Here is a 15,218-nt window from a genome sequence, read left to right as displayed (position 1 = left end):
CAAGAAATGCGGCGTAGAAAGTGCAAAACAAAAAAATATTTTAAAGCAAAAGCTTCCAAAGAAGTGCAAAATGAGGAAGAAATCAAAGCTACAAAGTAAACAAGTAAAATATTGATTACATTAAAATTTTTAGACAAAATAAACAATATAGAAATAGCGAACAAAGGAAAGCGTATAATAAGCACAAAATGCCGAAGACAAGAGAGTTGTATGCACATAACTGGAAATATGGAAATAATAAACAGAATTCAATGAATATGCATAAATAATCGTGCGCCATAAAGAGAAACAACTTAAGTCGTGTTATTACTTAGCTGTGTTAATGCCAAACATGTGTGTTGTTAGGTTGTTTTTGTTGCTTTTCTAAAAGTTTGTTATAAATAATTGTCAAATTCTTAACATCTGAGCTCACAAACGTGTTTTTCCGCACAATAGAACGCAAAATTAAATGATTTTCTCAAAATTACGCAAATTCAAGTTCGGCTGTTATGTCTTGCGGGCACAGTTTGGCGTGTGTATACGGCTTAGTGTTGCAAAACAAGAAACCAAAGTTTATGGTGACATGTTTTAAGCGAAAATAATTGAAACAAAGTGAGCGCTGGCACGTTTTGTACGCAAAAATCTGACCAGCACCTGCAAATACTGAATTTAAAAAATAAAAATAAAAATTTATTAAAAAAAAGAAATAGCTGCATAATGAGACGTGAAAAATGGGTTAAACAGCTGCTGTGTTGATTTCGGAATTTTCGGAAGAGTTTATTGCATACATAAAGGGTGTTTCACTTAGCTTGAAAAGCTGAAAAAAATTTTTATAGCCCTGCACCGGTGTTTCACTGTAATTGCTATTTTTGAAAATCTAAAAAAATATTTTAGTAAAAAAAAGGTGTTTCAATTTTGAAAAAAGGTTAATTTTGAAAATCAAAAAATATTTTTTTTTAGTACCAAAAGGGTGTTTCATTTGCCGTGTAATTTTTGAAAATCTTAAAAATTTTTTTTAATACCAAAAGGGTGTTTCACTTGACGTGTTATTTTTGAAAAATTATTTATATTTTATATTATTTTTATTATACACCTTTAAAAATAAAATATTCAAAACTTTAAATAAATATTTCCCATATTTTTCACGCCCACTGTATGCACGTAGTACTTTTACCTTCGGCTCAGCCACTTGTTGCACAGCAGCAACCATTTGTTTGTTTGCCCACATTTACACACTCCCAATTGACACTATTTGCTTCGTGTTGATTGCACATGTTTGTACATGTACAGCAAGCAGCCGAGCACGTGTGTGTTCTAAGCGAAATGAAAATGATTAAGTGAAGAAAAAATAAAATAAAATTAAAACTCACGGGCAATTAAGTGAAAGATCAAAGTTGCAATTATATAATAAGCGCAAACAGGCATAGAAATGGTTGGAGCAGAGCGGCAAATGTTTTTAAATTTCCATGACAATTGGAATTATAATATAATTATAAGAAGATACGCTTAATGTCGTGCTCTTAAAGCTCCAAAAAGATATAATTTCAAATATAACAATGAAAAATATTAAATGTGTGTATAAAAGTGCTTATGTGTTATGGAAAAAAGTCGTGAATGAGCGTTTTAACTGACTTTTGTCTTAAAAATTCGTCTTCTATGTAATTTATCCAGGTGTGTTTTGAAAAAATGTATAACGAAACATATGAAAAAAATCATTTAAGTGAAAAATAATGTGAAAATTATTATTTAATGTTTTTGAAAATTATTAAACAAAAAATAATAATAAAAATTATATTGAAAACTAAGAACAACAAAACACACAAATATATACACGTACAGTGAACAGACGACATGATGTCTGCCAAGTCAGAGCAAATCGATGCAAGTCGTATGAATCAATTGCGACGTCACAGACGCAGCATATCACAGCTGATTGCGAATATAGGTAAATGAGTGAGCACGGAATGAGTGCTCGTGTTTACATAGTGGGTAGAGGTATTTAATAAAAAAATATAATAAAAAAATATATGTATATGCATATAATTATATATAAAAAAAATAAAAATTATAAAAATGATTTTTGAATTTTGGTTGGCCTGCCAAAGCGATGTATACATGTACATAGAATTATATACAGATATGGCTTAAAAAGAGTTCATGATGATCGGAACATTTGTTGAACTGGGCAGCTATGCTTTAAATGGCTGTAACTCAAAAACTATTTGAGATATTGATTTGAAAATTTAGTATATAATTTTTAAACATATAGACTACCGAAATATGAAAAAAAATCGTATTTTTCAAAATTTTCCATCAAGCGTGCCCACTAAAAGTTTTGTGTCGAACTCGATTTATTTAATTTTTCTGCCTCTAATTATTATTACAACACATTTATTTTTATAAATATTCGTCACGATCACATCTGCGCTCATGCTACTTCATTATTTAATTGGTTTTTGTGCGCAAGTGATTGGGAAATTACCGTTGCTCAAATAATCGCTGCAAACAAGAATCGAAAAGCGTCACCAACAGTGGTTTGGTCATACATTACAGAACTAAGACAATAAGTGGAAAAATGTACGGTTATACAGACAAGTACGCATACAAATTGCAAACCAGTTACATTAAATTAGAGGTTGAGTCACTGGAAGTTAGTCAGCGCTTTGTAGGCCGCATGCAGAATTTACATGTTGTCAGAAGTAGTTGAAGGCAAAGCGAATACAGGGTGTGCCAAAAAATTAAAAAAAAAATTCTCGAAAGTGTTGAAAAAATAACGGAACTAGTAAATCTATAGTTAAAAAAAAATAATAAGTAAAGCCAATACAGGGTGTGCAAAATATAAATACAATTTTTTGGGAATTTCCGAAAATTTAAAAAAGTGTCGCCAGCTCTAGATCTATATTAAAAAAAAAAACAAAGGGAATACAGGGTGTCACAAAATGTAAATAAAAAATTTTTGGAGAATTTTTGAAAATTTAAAAGGAGTGTCGGCAGTTCCATATCTATAGTTTTCATAAAAATAATAAGCAAATAAGTAAATAAAAATATTTTTAAAAAGTATCAGATGTTCTACATACATACTTTAGTCTATAGTTTTTAAGAAAATATTGCCTACATTTAGGCGCCGTTACTATATTTTATTAAAGTTTCAAATCTAATATTTATAGCCTACATTTAGGTGCCTTTACTATATTTTATTAAGTCTCGAACCTAATATTGCCTACATTTAGGCACCGCTGTATTAACTTATTAAAATCTCAAACCTAATGTGTTGATTTATTACAACGAACCCTATATAACAGTATTAAAAATAATTCCCGGCCTTTCCTCCGCAATTTCCTCAATAAGTACATAATATGCTTAGCGACAGCATATTCCGAGCCACTTGAGAACTTTTGCACAGTATGATGTGTCAGAAAAAGTTACAAAAAGATAGTCTCTACATTACTAATTCGTAACGGCTACGTGTCTCGACCGCAATTTGCTGTAGTCTTATCAGAGACTTTTAATTTTAAAAGATTCGCTTATTTGCGCTGCCAATATTTATATTATATACACAGAAAACTTATCAGATATGACATTGCAGACACGAGCAAAACATCTTCACCAACTTAACGTGGCTTTTGAAAGACAAGTTAATTAATATCACTAAGAATAACTCAAGAATGTGACAGCTAGTTAGGCAACCTGCTTAATTAATTGCAAAAAATATGTTATCTTTTAGTTTTCATTTTAAAGTTATCTAAAATATTCAATTAGAAGCACTAAAGTGGTTTGTGTGTAAGAGGAAATGATTTTTAAAGTATTTCCCTGAATTACCTACTTACAATTGGCGCTTGGTTGTTGTTATCGTTTAAACTTATGAGCTGGTAAATACCCTTAAATAGATAATATTTTTTTTTTTTGGTTTACGCAACGTTTAAAGCTTTATGTGGTTAAGTGTAACTATTAATGCGCCTTTTATTGTAGCGATAGTTTAAGACGCGCAATACTTAACATTTAACGCTAATTAATACAATAATGGCAGACATTGTCTTATTTATATATAAAATTTTTATAAAGGGTGATTTTTTTGAGGTTAGGATTTTCATGCATTAGTATTTGACAGATCACGTGGGATTTCAGACATGGTGTCAAAGAGAAAGATGCTCAGTATGCTTTGACATTTCATCATGAATAGACTTACTAACGAGCAACGCTTGCAAATCATTGAATTTTATTACCAAAATCAGTGTTCGGTTCGAAATGTGTTTTATCGACAAATATTGTTCAGCGATGAGGCTCATTTCTGGTTGAATGGCTACGTAAATAAGCAAAATTGCCGCATTTGGGGTGAAGAGCAACCAGAAGCCGTTCAAGAACTGCCCATGCATCCCGAAAAATGCACTGTTTGGTGTGGTTTGTACGCTGGTGGAATCATTGGACCGTATTTTTTCAAAGATGCTGTTGGACGCAACGTTACGGTGAATGGCGATCGCTATCGTTCGATGCTAACAAACTTTTTGTTGCCAAAAATGGAAGAACTGAACTTGGTTGACATGTGGTTTCAACAAGATGGCGCTACATGCCACACAGCTCGCGATTCTATGGCCATTTTGAGGGAAAACTTCGGACAACAATTCATCTCAAGAAATGGACCCGTAAGTTGGCCACCAAGATCATGCGATTTAACGCCTTTAGACTATTTTTTGTGGGGCTACGTCAAGTCTAAAGTCTACAGAAATAAGCCAGCAACTATTCCAGCTTTGGAAGACAACATTTCCGAAGAAATTCGGGCTATTCCGGCCGAAATGCTCGAAAAAGTTGCCCAAAATTGGACTTTCCGAATGGACCACCTAAGACGCAGCCGCGGTCAACATTTAAATGAAATTATCTTCAAAAAGTAAATGTCATGAACCAATCTAACGTTTCAAATAAAGAACCGATGAGATTTTGCAAATTTTATGCGTTTTTTTTTTTTTTAAAAGTTATCAAGCTCTTAAAAAATCACCCTATATATATAAAAGCTATTTACACTGTAGATATAAAAAAAGTCCCTGAAGTTATTGGTAGAAGGTTGACAAATATTGGTCGTTGGCATTCGTCAATAGGTATAATATAATTGTTGACTGATAAATAGCCTTTTTAGATTATTGTCACTTGAAGACTAGTCTGTAAAGGGTTTTTATGTATGTCACGTCAAGTAATACGAATTTTGATAATAACAGGTTAATTAAAAAGGCCCCGGCCCACCATAATAAAACGCTATTTTTAACAAAGTTTATTTTTTTATTCTACATAGCTCTCTTCAAGGGTGATAAACCGACTCATAAACTTTTCTATACCATTTGTGTAGTACGTCAGTACTTTGCTTCCAAATAGGCCTCATTTTTGGTGATCATCTGTTCATTCGGCGAAAATTTCTTTCCAGCACAGTACTCACTTGTGAAATCTTGTGGCACATACTCTCTTTTAATTTAAATGACTTACGGAAATCCCCATAAAGCCAATGACTTACTTTATTACATCAGCGGTTGTAAATTGTCTTTTAAGAACAGCTGATTCATCTTCATTAATTAATGCGCTCAGCAAAACGATCAGTGTTGACCACTGGCAGATAACAGCTGTTAATTTACAGTGTCTTAGCTCTGTCGGCATCAAAGTTCTGTCAGCGTCAAAGCTCTGTTCTCTCTCTATGAGCACTACGCTCTGTTGCTTTAGCTAATCTACCGTAGTTACGAGTCTTGAGTGTGGGCGTTCTTTTAATAGGTTAAAACACTTAAGGGTACGCTTAATGTGGTTTTGTGTTATTAAACAAAAAATAAATGTTTTAATGCCATCTACACCTAATTATATACTATTTGGTGATTATATAATATATATTGTAATAAAAAACTCATGAAATGTTGCTATGAACTTGACTTCTAATAGTTAATTTTTTTATAATTTTTTGCTTGCGCTTCCGTTTTATTTTTTATCGCTCTTTGGTTTCTCATGCTATTTTAATATAAAAAACTTTGCTAAGTGGTTTCTAAGCTTTCAAAAATGTGCAGTGCTTTGTTTATTTCATAATCTGTTTATTCTTTTATTTATGTTTTAAATTGTTGAGTTAAGTCAACTGTCTTAACTTATCTTATATTCTACAAAAGTATTTTTTTATTTTTTTTTTATTTTTTTAGGTTTGTTTTGTATTTTTTTAATTTTTTTTTTTAATTTTGTTTTGTATTTTTTTAAATTTTATTTAATTCTGTTTTGCTTTTTTTTATTTTATTTCTATTTTTAATATTTTATTCTTATTTTTTTATTATTTCTTTTTTATTATTTCTTACTTTTTTTGTTTTCCACTGAATCAAAATGTATCTAAATTGATTAACATTATTATAACCATAAATATTTCAAAGGCTCTTACGGACATTATTGTTGTTTGTGATTATCGTACACGATATAAGCAATAAAAACGTCGATCCATCTTGTTTGCGAAATCGTTCAGTGGTTACTTATCAGTAAACAAGTGTATGAGCTTTATCAGTCAACACACCTGACTAATGACAGTTTATAGCTAGTGACTGTGGACAATAGTTAACCAAATGATACGTGCTATTTTTAATTAAAAATTTGTCATTGAAACTTATGAGAGACGTGCTATGAACTTGAACTTACTGCCAAAGAAAAAATCCAAAGTTAGTGTGCGAAGAAATCATGATTGTTTTGGGGTTTCACAGACCCTCTTCTGCGCTAATGTGTTTTGGTTCTCTATATATAGGCTTTTTCGAGAGCAATAACAAGTCTTTTAAGCTAGTTCTTACTGAATCTTAACAGCGTTTGTTCGAAAATAACTCTTTCTATGTCGTACAACTAAGCTATCGCTTTATCTGACTTCTTCTCTATATATCTTTTTCTCCTGAATACTCAACCATTAAACGTGACAGAATCGAGCGTATTATAACTAAAAATCTAATTTTAATTCTATATTCAACTAGAAAAATAGAGTTTAGTTTCAGTTCACTATTTGCCACAAATAATATCAATTTTCTTTGGTTTGCTGGCGAACTTCAAGAATTTCCGTTTCTTGGCACCTTATATGTGGCTTATCGTATCAAGCACCGATAAAGTTGAAATGCGGTTAATTTTATTTCAATTTATGACTATTTTTGTGGACTTATATGCGTCTTAAAAATAACTTTGGACTCTTTGCTTAATATTTAGTAGACTGACTAAGTGATAAATTAAACTTGGTGCTTTTAACTGCGTTTTAACTATGACAAGTGGCTGGTAATTCGTGATAAAGTTCTAAAAAGCTTGATATGAGTAAAGAAAAGAATTTTCGTTGGATATTTTGCGTAGTTTGATCTGTCAAAAAAATGGTTATTGGAAAAAGTTTGACGTGCAAAATCACTACGGAAATTTGTCAAGTAACTTCCTTAGGAAAATAATTGAGGACGCTACCCTCTAGCCATAGCTTGCTTGACCTAAAAACTGACTCAGATCTAATGAAAAATTCACACCGCAGACACAATTCCGTCTCGGATTACTATTTTGTAGATTTTTTATATAATATAAAGAAAAAAGAGTTTGACTATTTGATTTATTTCGTCTCACCAGGAGTACTTCTCCATGCTTTCTGTTGTTAGAACTCATCAAATCAATTTATCAGGTTTTACAACTATAATCGCTTCAAACACGCACAATTTGTGCTATGACCTAAGCAAAACACAGCTAATTGAAGCTGAAATTCCCGAAATCGATTTTCACATACTATCTATATTGATTAGGGACGCCCACAGTGTGATTACAACTGTTAACATAAAGATATTAAATCGCTAGTAATTTGCAGCTACTGACAACAGAGATTCTAATAGATAAAAAATAAAAAAAATATATAAAAAAATAATAAAAAAAAAGAATTAAAAAAAATTAAAATAAAAAAGTATATAAATATAAAAAAATAAAAAAAATATGAATAATAATAAAAAATATACAAAACAATAAAAAAAAATATATATAAAAAAAATAAAAAAATATATAAAAAAAATAAAAAAATAATTAAAACATATATAAAAAATATAAAAAAAGAAATAAGTAAAAATTAATAAAAATGTTGACTAAGTAAACAAGAAGAACATAAACAATAACTATTAGCAGATATAAAAAAAACGAAGAAAAGAGGATTTTCCAAAATGCAGCGTTTTGTCGAAAATTCTGTAAATATTTGAACGATAGAGGTTGAGTTGATTAGAGACACTTGTAGGGTGGTAAATATTAATGCTTATGAAAAAATAAGCACTATACCCGTGGCTTGCGTGGCACTCTTCCCTTTTTTATGTACAAATTTCAAAATAATGAATTTCTTCATTATTTTCAATCATTTTTGAACAGCTGTAACTCTTTTTCTACCTCCCCGAATTCATTTTTGTTTTTGGCAAAATGAAGGTTAAAATCTCACTTTCCCAACACTACTGGTATGGCACAATGTGATTGGTAGCACTGGAGATATACGGCTGCAACAACATCTATTGACAAAAACGAAAAAACTTTTTCGACCACCCAGTATATAGAGTAAAAAATTGCGGTTTTTATGTACATATGTATAGATGTATGTATACATGTATTTTTTTTTTTTGTAAAACTGTGAGACTTGTTTTTTTGTTGCCTCAAAATATTATTTTTTTTTATGTCGCTAAAAGATAACATGAGTTAAAACCGACCAGCTGGCGCTTGCCTCATCAAGAATATGCGCTAGAAGTGCCTGATAATTATTTTTTATAGCTCTCTGTCAACATGTGACTTAATGAGTACTTGATTTCATACTAAAACATTTGCTTTGTATAACGTTCTCAGGCTGCCTTTGTAATTTCCTCACTCTGTAAGTGTCACATGTGAAATGAAGGTCACTTTTTATTTCTCGAAAAATTTTGATTGTAGGTACCGCTTGTGTGTGTACATATATATTTATATTATACTTTTTATAGCCCTAATGTTGTTGTAAAACTATATATTTTTAACGTCTTAATGTTGTTGTAAAACTATTATTACAGAATAGTTCCAAACCTCTTATTTCAGTGAGCAACCAGACCATTTCGTTGAACTCATGTTCAATGATTTTTAAACGCAATTTGAGCAAACCAATTTCCAAAAACTATATTCTACCTTTGTAAACATAAATATGCTTGTGCACACACACATTCATATGTATGTATGTATGTGCAGCTATTGTTTATGCGCTCATAAAAGTTGATGTACGTGTCTGCTTTCCGTCTGTTGTGGGCTTTTTTGCGCGTGACCCTAACTCTTCACCTCAACCTTATGCACCGAACTCATACACACACACCAACACACATATACACACATAGGGCCAAGCTTATTGAGGTGGCAGCAGATTTATTTAGCGGTAAAATGGCTACTATTTTGTTGTACAACAATTTGTTTGCAAAAACTGCGGTCGTGTTTTACATGTACACGGCTTTGTTGTCATTTTTTATAACCTCCGTTATGTGCCACAGATTTATTATATAGTGCAAGGCGTTGAACTGCTGTCATGTTCGGCACTTAAACACGTCGTAAATGTTGAGTAAAGTAAAAAAAATATGATACTGTGATGACCGGAATCAATTAATTTAAATTTTTATTTCGTACGTGCGCAGCACGTCTCGCTTCGTTGACAGTCAGTTTAAAAAGAACGATAAAACTCATTCGCCCAGCAAAGCACACAAGACATTCCCAATTCACAATTGACACTTCTTACAGCAGTCGTTCATTCTATTACATTCATCGCATTCTCTTACATTCTATTACATTCTATTGCACTCTTACAGTTCGGCCGTCCTGACATTAAACCGACCTCGGTTTACTGATAATATATATTTACTTAATATTTGTTATTCTTGTTTTTTGTTTTTTTTTTTTATATATATAAATATCTTAACTAATATTAATATCGGAAGTGTTGTCTTTTCTCACCTCTGGCACACATTTAGAGTCTGGATTAATCCATAATTTCAATTTACTTGCTTCTAACACTCCATCGTACGGCAGTTGTGTAATTTGACACCCCTCTATATCCCGTATCACATACCGATCATTCGGAAGTTTTTTATATATTACGTAAGGACCGCGAAATCGCTGAATCAGTTTTTTGTTATTACCCGCCGTGGTATCCACATTTTTAATAACCACAAAATTCCCCACTGAAAATTCGGGTGCCGCCCTGTGGTGTTTACCGAAGTACTTAAGGTTATACTCTTGAGATTTTTCTATGTTATTCAGCGCCTTTTTTCTCATATCGTATAAGTCTGTTAACTGTTCATTCGACTTCTCTTCCAAATATTCCGTCAGTTCGTCTACTATTTTACCTCGTTGTCCTATCCCAAACAGAAGTGCTGAAGGTGTATATTTTGTGGTGGAATGTACTGAATTGTTAATGGCATATTCTATCTCAATTAATTTTTTTGCCCAATCCGCATGTTTAAGAGGTTCTGATAATTTTGCTAACATCGGTGTCACTACTTCATTCACTCTCTCCACTTGTCCATTTGCTTTCGGGGATGCGGTTGCATTTCGCACTTGAACTATGTTGTGCTTTTGCAAAAACTCTTCAAATTCTGCTGAAGTGAAGCACGTTCCTCTATCATCTATTATTCTACGTGGCCTACTGTAATTCATAAAATAACTTTCTAATGCACTGCAGACTTCTCTTGTACTCGTTGCTGTTGCCGGGTATAATTTCACATATTTTGTAAAGGCATCGATGACCACTAAAATGTACTTCTTTTTTGATATTATCGACGGAAGGGGGCCTAAGTGGTCCACATGAATCGTATCGAAAGGTATCGGTATTTTGGGAATACTGTGTAGAGTTGCTGCATTATTATTTGAAGATGCTGAATAGTAAATACACTTTAGGCAATTTCGAATAAAATTATGTACGTAAGTTTTCATCTGCGGGAACCAATAATGTTTTTTAATTGCTGTACAGCACTTTTCTGTAGCTAAGTGGCCCATTTTCTCATGCGTCGTTCTAATTATATTATTTATCATTTCATCAGGGACATATAGCTGTGAGTGACCTGCAGGTGATTTATGGTACACCAACCCATCTTTCAACTCAAAATTTTTCACTTCAGATTGTTCTAAGTTTTGTCGCAGTTCTACAATGCGGGGGTCTCTATTTTGCGTAACTTGCAAGTGAAAATCTAATTCCGCAGTGTCAATGTATGCAATTGTTTGATTAGTTCTACTTAAGGCATCCACGTGAGCCATGGATGTACCAGGTCTATGCTGGATTGAATAATTATAATTTTCTAAGAACAATGCCCATCTAGCAATTTTTGCTGAACTGCTTCTATTATTTAACGTCATAGCCAACGAATCACAGTCAGTAACAATTTTGAACGGAATGCCCATTAAGTAAGTATGGAAGCGCTTAAGTGCATAAATAATTGCTAAAGTTTCTAATTCGTAACTGTGTAATCTAGATTCAGGGGCGGAAGTAGTTTTTGAAAAGTAAGAAATCGGATGAAATTTTTTGTCATCTTGTTTCTGAAGTAACATTGCCCCAAAACCCGAGGCACTGGCATCGCAATGTAATTCTGTTTCAGCTTCAGGGTTGTAAATCGATAAAATAGGGGCCTCTAACAATTTTGTACGCAAGGTAGTGAAGGCTTGTTTGCACTCTTCAGTGAACTGAAATTGTTCATTTTTCTTCAATAATTTAGTCATTGGACGGGCAATCTTGGAGAACGAGGGTACAAAGCGGCGGAAGTATGAAAAAAGACCATGGCAACGTTCCATTTCCTTTCTATTCTTAGGTTCTGGATATTCCTGAATTGCTTGCAAGTGTGACCGTTTGGGTGAAATGCCAGCAGAGTTGGCTAAGTATCCTAAGTATTCTAATTCGTCGTAAGCAAATCGGCATTTTTTGGGCTGAATTCGAAGACCGTTTCGAGCCAAAATTTCAAAAAGTCTCTTAAGGGTTTCCAAATGAGACTTAAAATCTTTCGAAGCTATTAAAATGTCATCCATAAATACTACCACTAACCCCTCTTTGATGAGGTCACCTAAAATCAATTTTACGAAGCGCATAAATTCAGCAGGAGCGTTGCATAAACCGAAGGGCATATATAAATATTCGTATTGACCATCAGGAGTCACGAAGGAAGTGTATTTTATTGAATCAGGATGCATCTTCACGTGATGATATCCACTTTTTAAATCAATAACCGAAAAATAACTTTTCCCCCCCAAGTGTTCAATGCAATCGTCGACTAATGGCATAGGAAAATTATCGCGTATAGTTATTTTGTTCAGTGGTTTATAATCTACACATTTCCGGAGGGAGCCATCTTTTTTCGGTACAGGTACTATTGCAAAGGCATAAGGTGATCGACTTGGTCTAATTATTCCTTCTTTTAACAAATCATCTACTATTGCTTTTATTTCATTTCTCTCTTTATGGCATAATCGTCTTGGTCTACAGTATATAGGAGTTTCATGCGTAAGGTTAATTTTCATAAGATATTCTAAAGGCTTAACTTTTTCTGAAGGAAATTCGAAATAAACTTCTGTTATTGTTTGTCGCAACTCTGATGACAACCTTGACGGAAGATGTGGATTAATGTCTAAGGAATTCAAATCGGAAGGCACAATAGCACATAAATTTGCAAATTCTAACTCCATCGGGCTGATATTTGACTTTTCTTCAGTGTGTTTCACTATTATTTTCTCTTTCTCCCTTGTAACACCCCCTTGATTAAGCGATTCAATTGTACTCCTTGTGTGACAGAAGTGAGTGGCCAATAAATCAAATGAACACAGAACATCAGTAAGTTTTGACTCTAACTTCGTACAAATGGCAGCTTTATTTAATTCTTTCAATCTTTTCGTATCATAAATGTATTTTATTTGACACATTGTAATATTTGCTTTTTTCATAAAATCACGGCCTACAAGCATCGGTATTGACATAAGATTATTCGGCAAGGTTAATAATTTCTGATTGATTGATTGATTTCGGAAGTTTATTTTGCAATTGATATTCCCATACGTCTTGAGTCTATCATTTCCTAGGCCATTGTACTGAGTCTCTTTCAATTGATTTGGTAATTCGAATGGAACTTCACTCCGTTTGATTAAACTGCGGGGGCTGCCCGAATCAAATAAACAAAAAATATTTTTATTTAATTTAAAGTTTTTACTGTGTTCACTGTGTTCACGGTTAGGCTTATCAAAAACAACACTTACCATTTGCATTTCACTAATTGGTTCCACTCTAGCATCATTCATTCCGTTGGCATTAAGGACGGCAGCAACAGTGGTACGGTGTGGGCATTCACGATACACATGTTCGGTGGATGAGCACTTAAAACAGGAGTTCGCTGGTCGTTTCGGCAGTGGACATTGGCTTTGATAATGCCCGAATTTGGAGCAATTGTAGCATCGGATTGTTTCCATGGTTGGAGCTGCGGTAGGGCGAACTGACGTGGCGTTGGCCGCATTTGATCGATGAGTTGTTGGCTGAAGTGCACTGGCCGCATTACGATTAATTATTGCTATTTGTTTTGATCCTAATGGTGGTTGGAAGCGTAGACGTTCATATCGTTCCGCAAATTCCTTCAGTTCATTAATAGAGCGTGCTGGAAACAAATGACCGATTCTTGATGAAGTGTCACCTGTTCCACTAATAATCATTTCGATCAATTCGTCTTCCGTAATTTTTGAATACATCGCTATCTCTTGCATATCCAAAATGTAACGATGGGTGGTTTCATCAGGGCGTAAGCGTCGATTTTTCAGCAGTTGATACACTTCATTCATTGTGCGCATGCGGCCAAATTCACTAATAAGTTTAGCTTTGAGCTCTTCATAATCGGATACCGTAATCGTGCGTGCAAAAACCTGGGCTGTTCCACTCAACATACGACGACATGCAATGAATTTCATACGCTCATCGAATTGCAGCATTGCAAAAGCATCATCCAAGTCACTAATCCACTTATTCACATCGTAATGGTCATCGGCTGTAAATTTAGACATCATTGATTCAATGACACTTACGTCAGTCCAACGGGTTTTTGCAGCAGGTGCTTGCTGTTGTAGCGTAAGTTGATTAATCTCTGCTTGAAGCATCAACAGTTCGCGTTTTTTACGCAATTGGATCAGCAATCGTTCGGTCTCATCTTCGTCCAAATTGTTTGAAATTGTAGCACTTGGAACAACGGTATTCATTTGCACGGTTGTTACAGCAGTGGACAATTGGGCACTTGTTGTAGCAGTAGCCGATGGACCACTTGAAACAACAACACTCATAGCGGGGGTAGTTACCAATGCACGTGTATCAGCAGTTGACAATTTAGCACTGACATAAGCGGCAGTTGTTGTTACATCTGTAAGCACATTTGAATTTTGAACACTCGTAGTGGCGATGAACGTAGGTACACTCGTAACAACAGGTTGAATTGATTGCACAATCGTAGCGGGAATTGAAGTTTGAGTATTTTTGTCGGCGGCGGCATCTGGATCTTCAAGGGCATTCGCGTTTTCCTCTTTTTCACTTGCTTTCGTTACCTCGGAAATGTATTCATCATATAGCGGTCGCAACTGGTTCATCGTGGCATCAGGATCGAATTGAATACCCGTTTGCAGTAGCACTTTCATGACTTGGGCACGTGATAACAAATTCGACATCGTGGCAGCAACAACAACAATCAGGAAAAAAAAACGTGGTAAATGCACTGTCTACAGAAAACGTGAAATGAAAAACGAAGAATTCTGGTTTCGGCAGTGTTTTTTTTTTGTTTAATTATGCGGCAGTCGATTTAAATTAACTCCATCCCACTTCTGAGATGTGATGGCCGGAATCAATTAATTTAAATTTTTATTTCGTACGTGCGCAGCACGTCTCGCTTCGTTGACAGTCAGTTTAAAAAGAACGATAAAACTCATTCGCCCAGCAAAGCACACAAGACATTCCCAATTCACAATTGACACTTCTTACAGCAGTCGTTCATTCTATTACATTCATCGCATTCTCTTACATTCTATTACATTCTATTGCACTCTTACAATAATAATGTAAAATTAAAACTAAAAAAAATAAAAAATATAAAATTAAACAAATTCGCTAAAAATAAAAAAAAAAAATAAAAAATTTAAAAAAAATAAAAATAAAATATTAAAAATAAAAAATTAAAAATAAAAATTAAACACCAAAAGTTAATTAAATTATAAAATATAAATGAAAAAAATAAAACTTAAGAATAAAAAAT

The 15,218-nt window shown here is 33.5% G+C and overlaps 2 protein-coding genes across 4 annotated transcripts in view; one reads left to right on the top strand and one right to left on the bottom strand.

The window, feature by feature from the left end:
- The window catches only part of LOC105230153 (phospholipase D2), a 36,879-nt gene that overhangs the window by 12,471 nt on the left and 9,190 nt on the right, over window positions 1–15,218 (top strand). Inside the window, exon 2 of one of the 3 annotated variants that reach the window (XM_011210759.4) lies at window positions 1,651–1,924. The exons of the other annotated variants lie outside the window; for them this stretch is intronic. Coding sequence (XP_011209061.2) covers window positions 1,831–1,924 — 94 coding nt within the window. The 5' untranslated portion in view covers window positions 1,651–1,830. The remainder of the gene's footprint in view (window positions 1–1,650; window positions 1,925–15,218) is intronic. 3 annotated transcript variants of the gene reach the window in all.
- LOC125777428 (uncharacterized) lies at window positions 12,773–14,738 on the bottom strand. Its single transcript, XM_049452281.1, has 2 exons — window positions 13,195–14,738; window positions 12,773–13,096 (listed from the first exon to the last, which is right to left on the bottom strand). Exons 1-2 carry the CDS (start codon window positions 14,635–14,637, stop codon window positions 13,070–13,072), a joined length of 1,470 nt encoding a protein of 489 aa, XP_049308238.1. The 5' UTR covers window positions 14,638–14,738; the 3' UTR covers window positions 12,773–13,069.

This window comes from Bactrocera dorsalis, chromosome 3 (assembly GCF_023373825.1).
Source record: "Bactrocera dorsalis isolate Fly_Bdor chromosome 3, ASM2337382v1, whole genome shotgun sequence".
NCBI lineage: Eukaryota > Metazoa > Arthropoda > Insecta > Diptera > Tephritidae > Bactrocera > Bactrocera dorsalis.
Note: the sequence above shows the minus strand (reverse complement) of the source record. Positions and strands in the feature narration are given on the sequence as shown.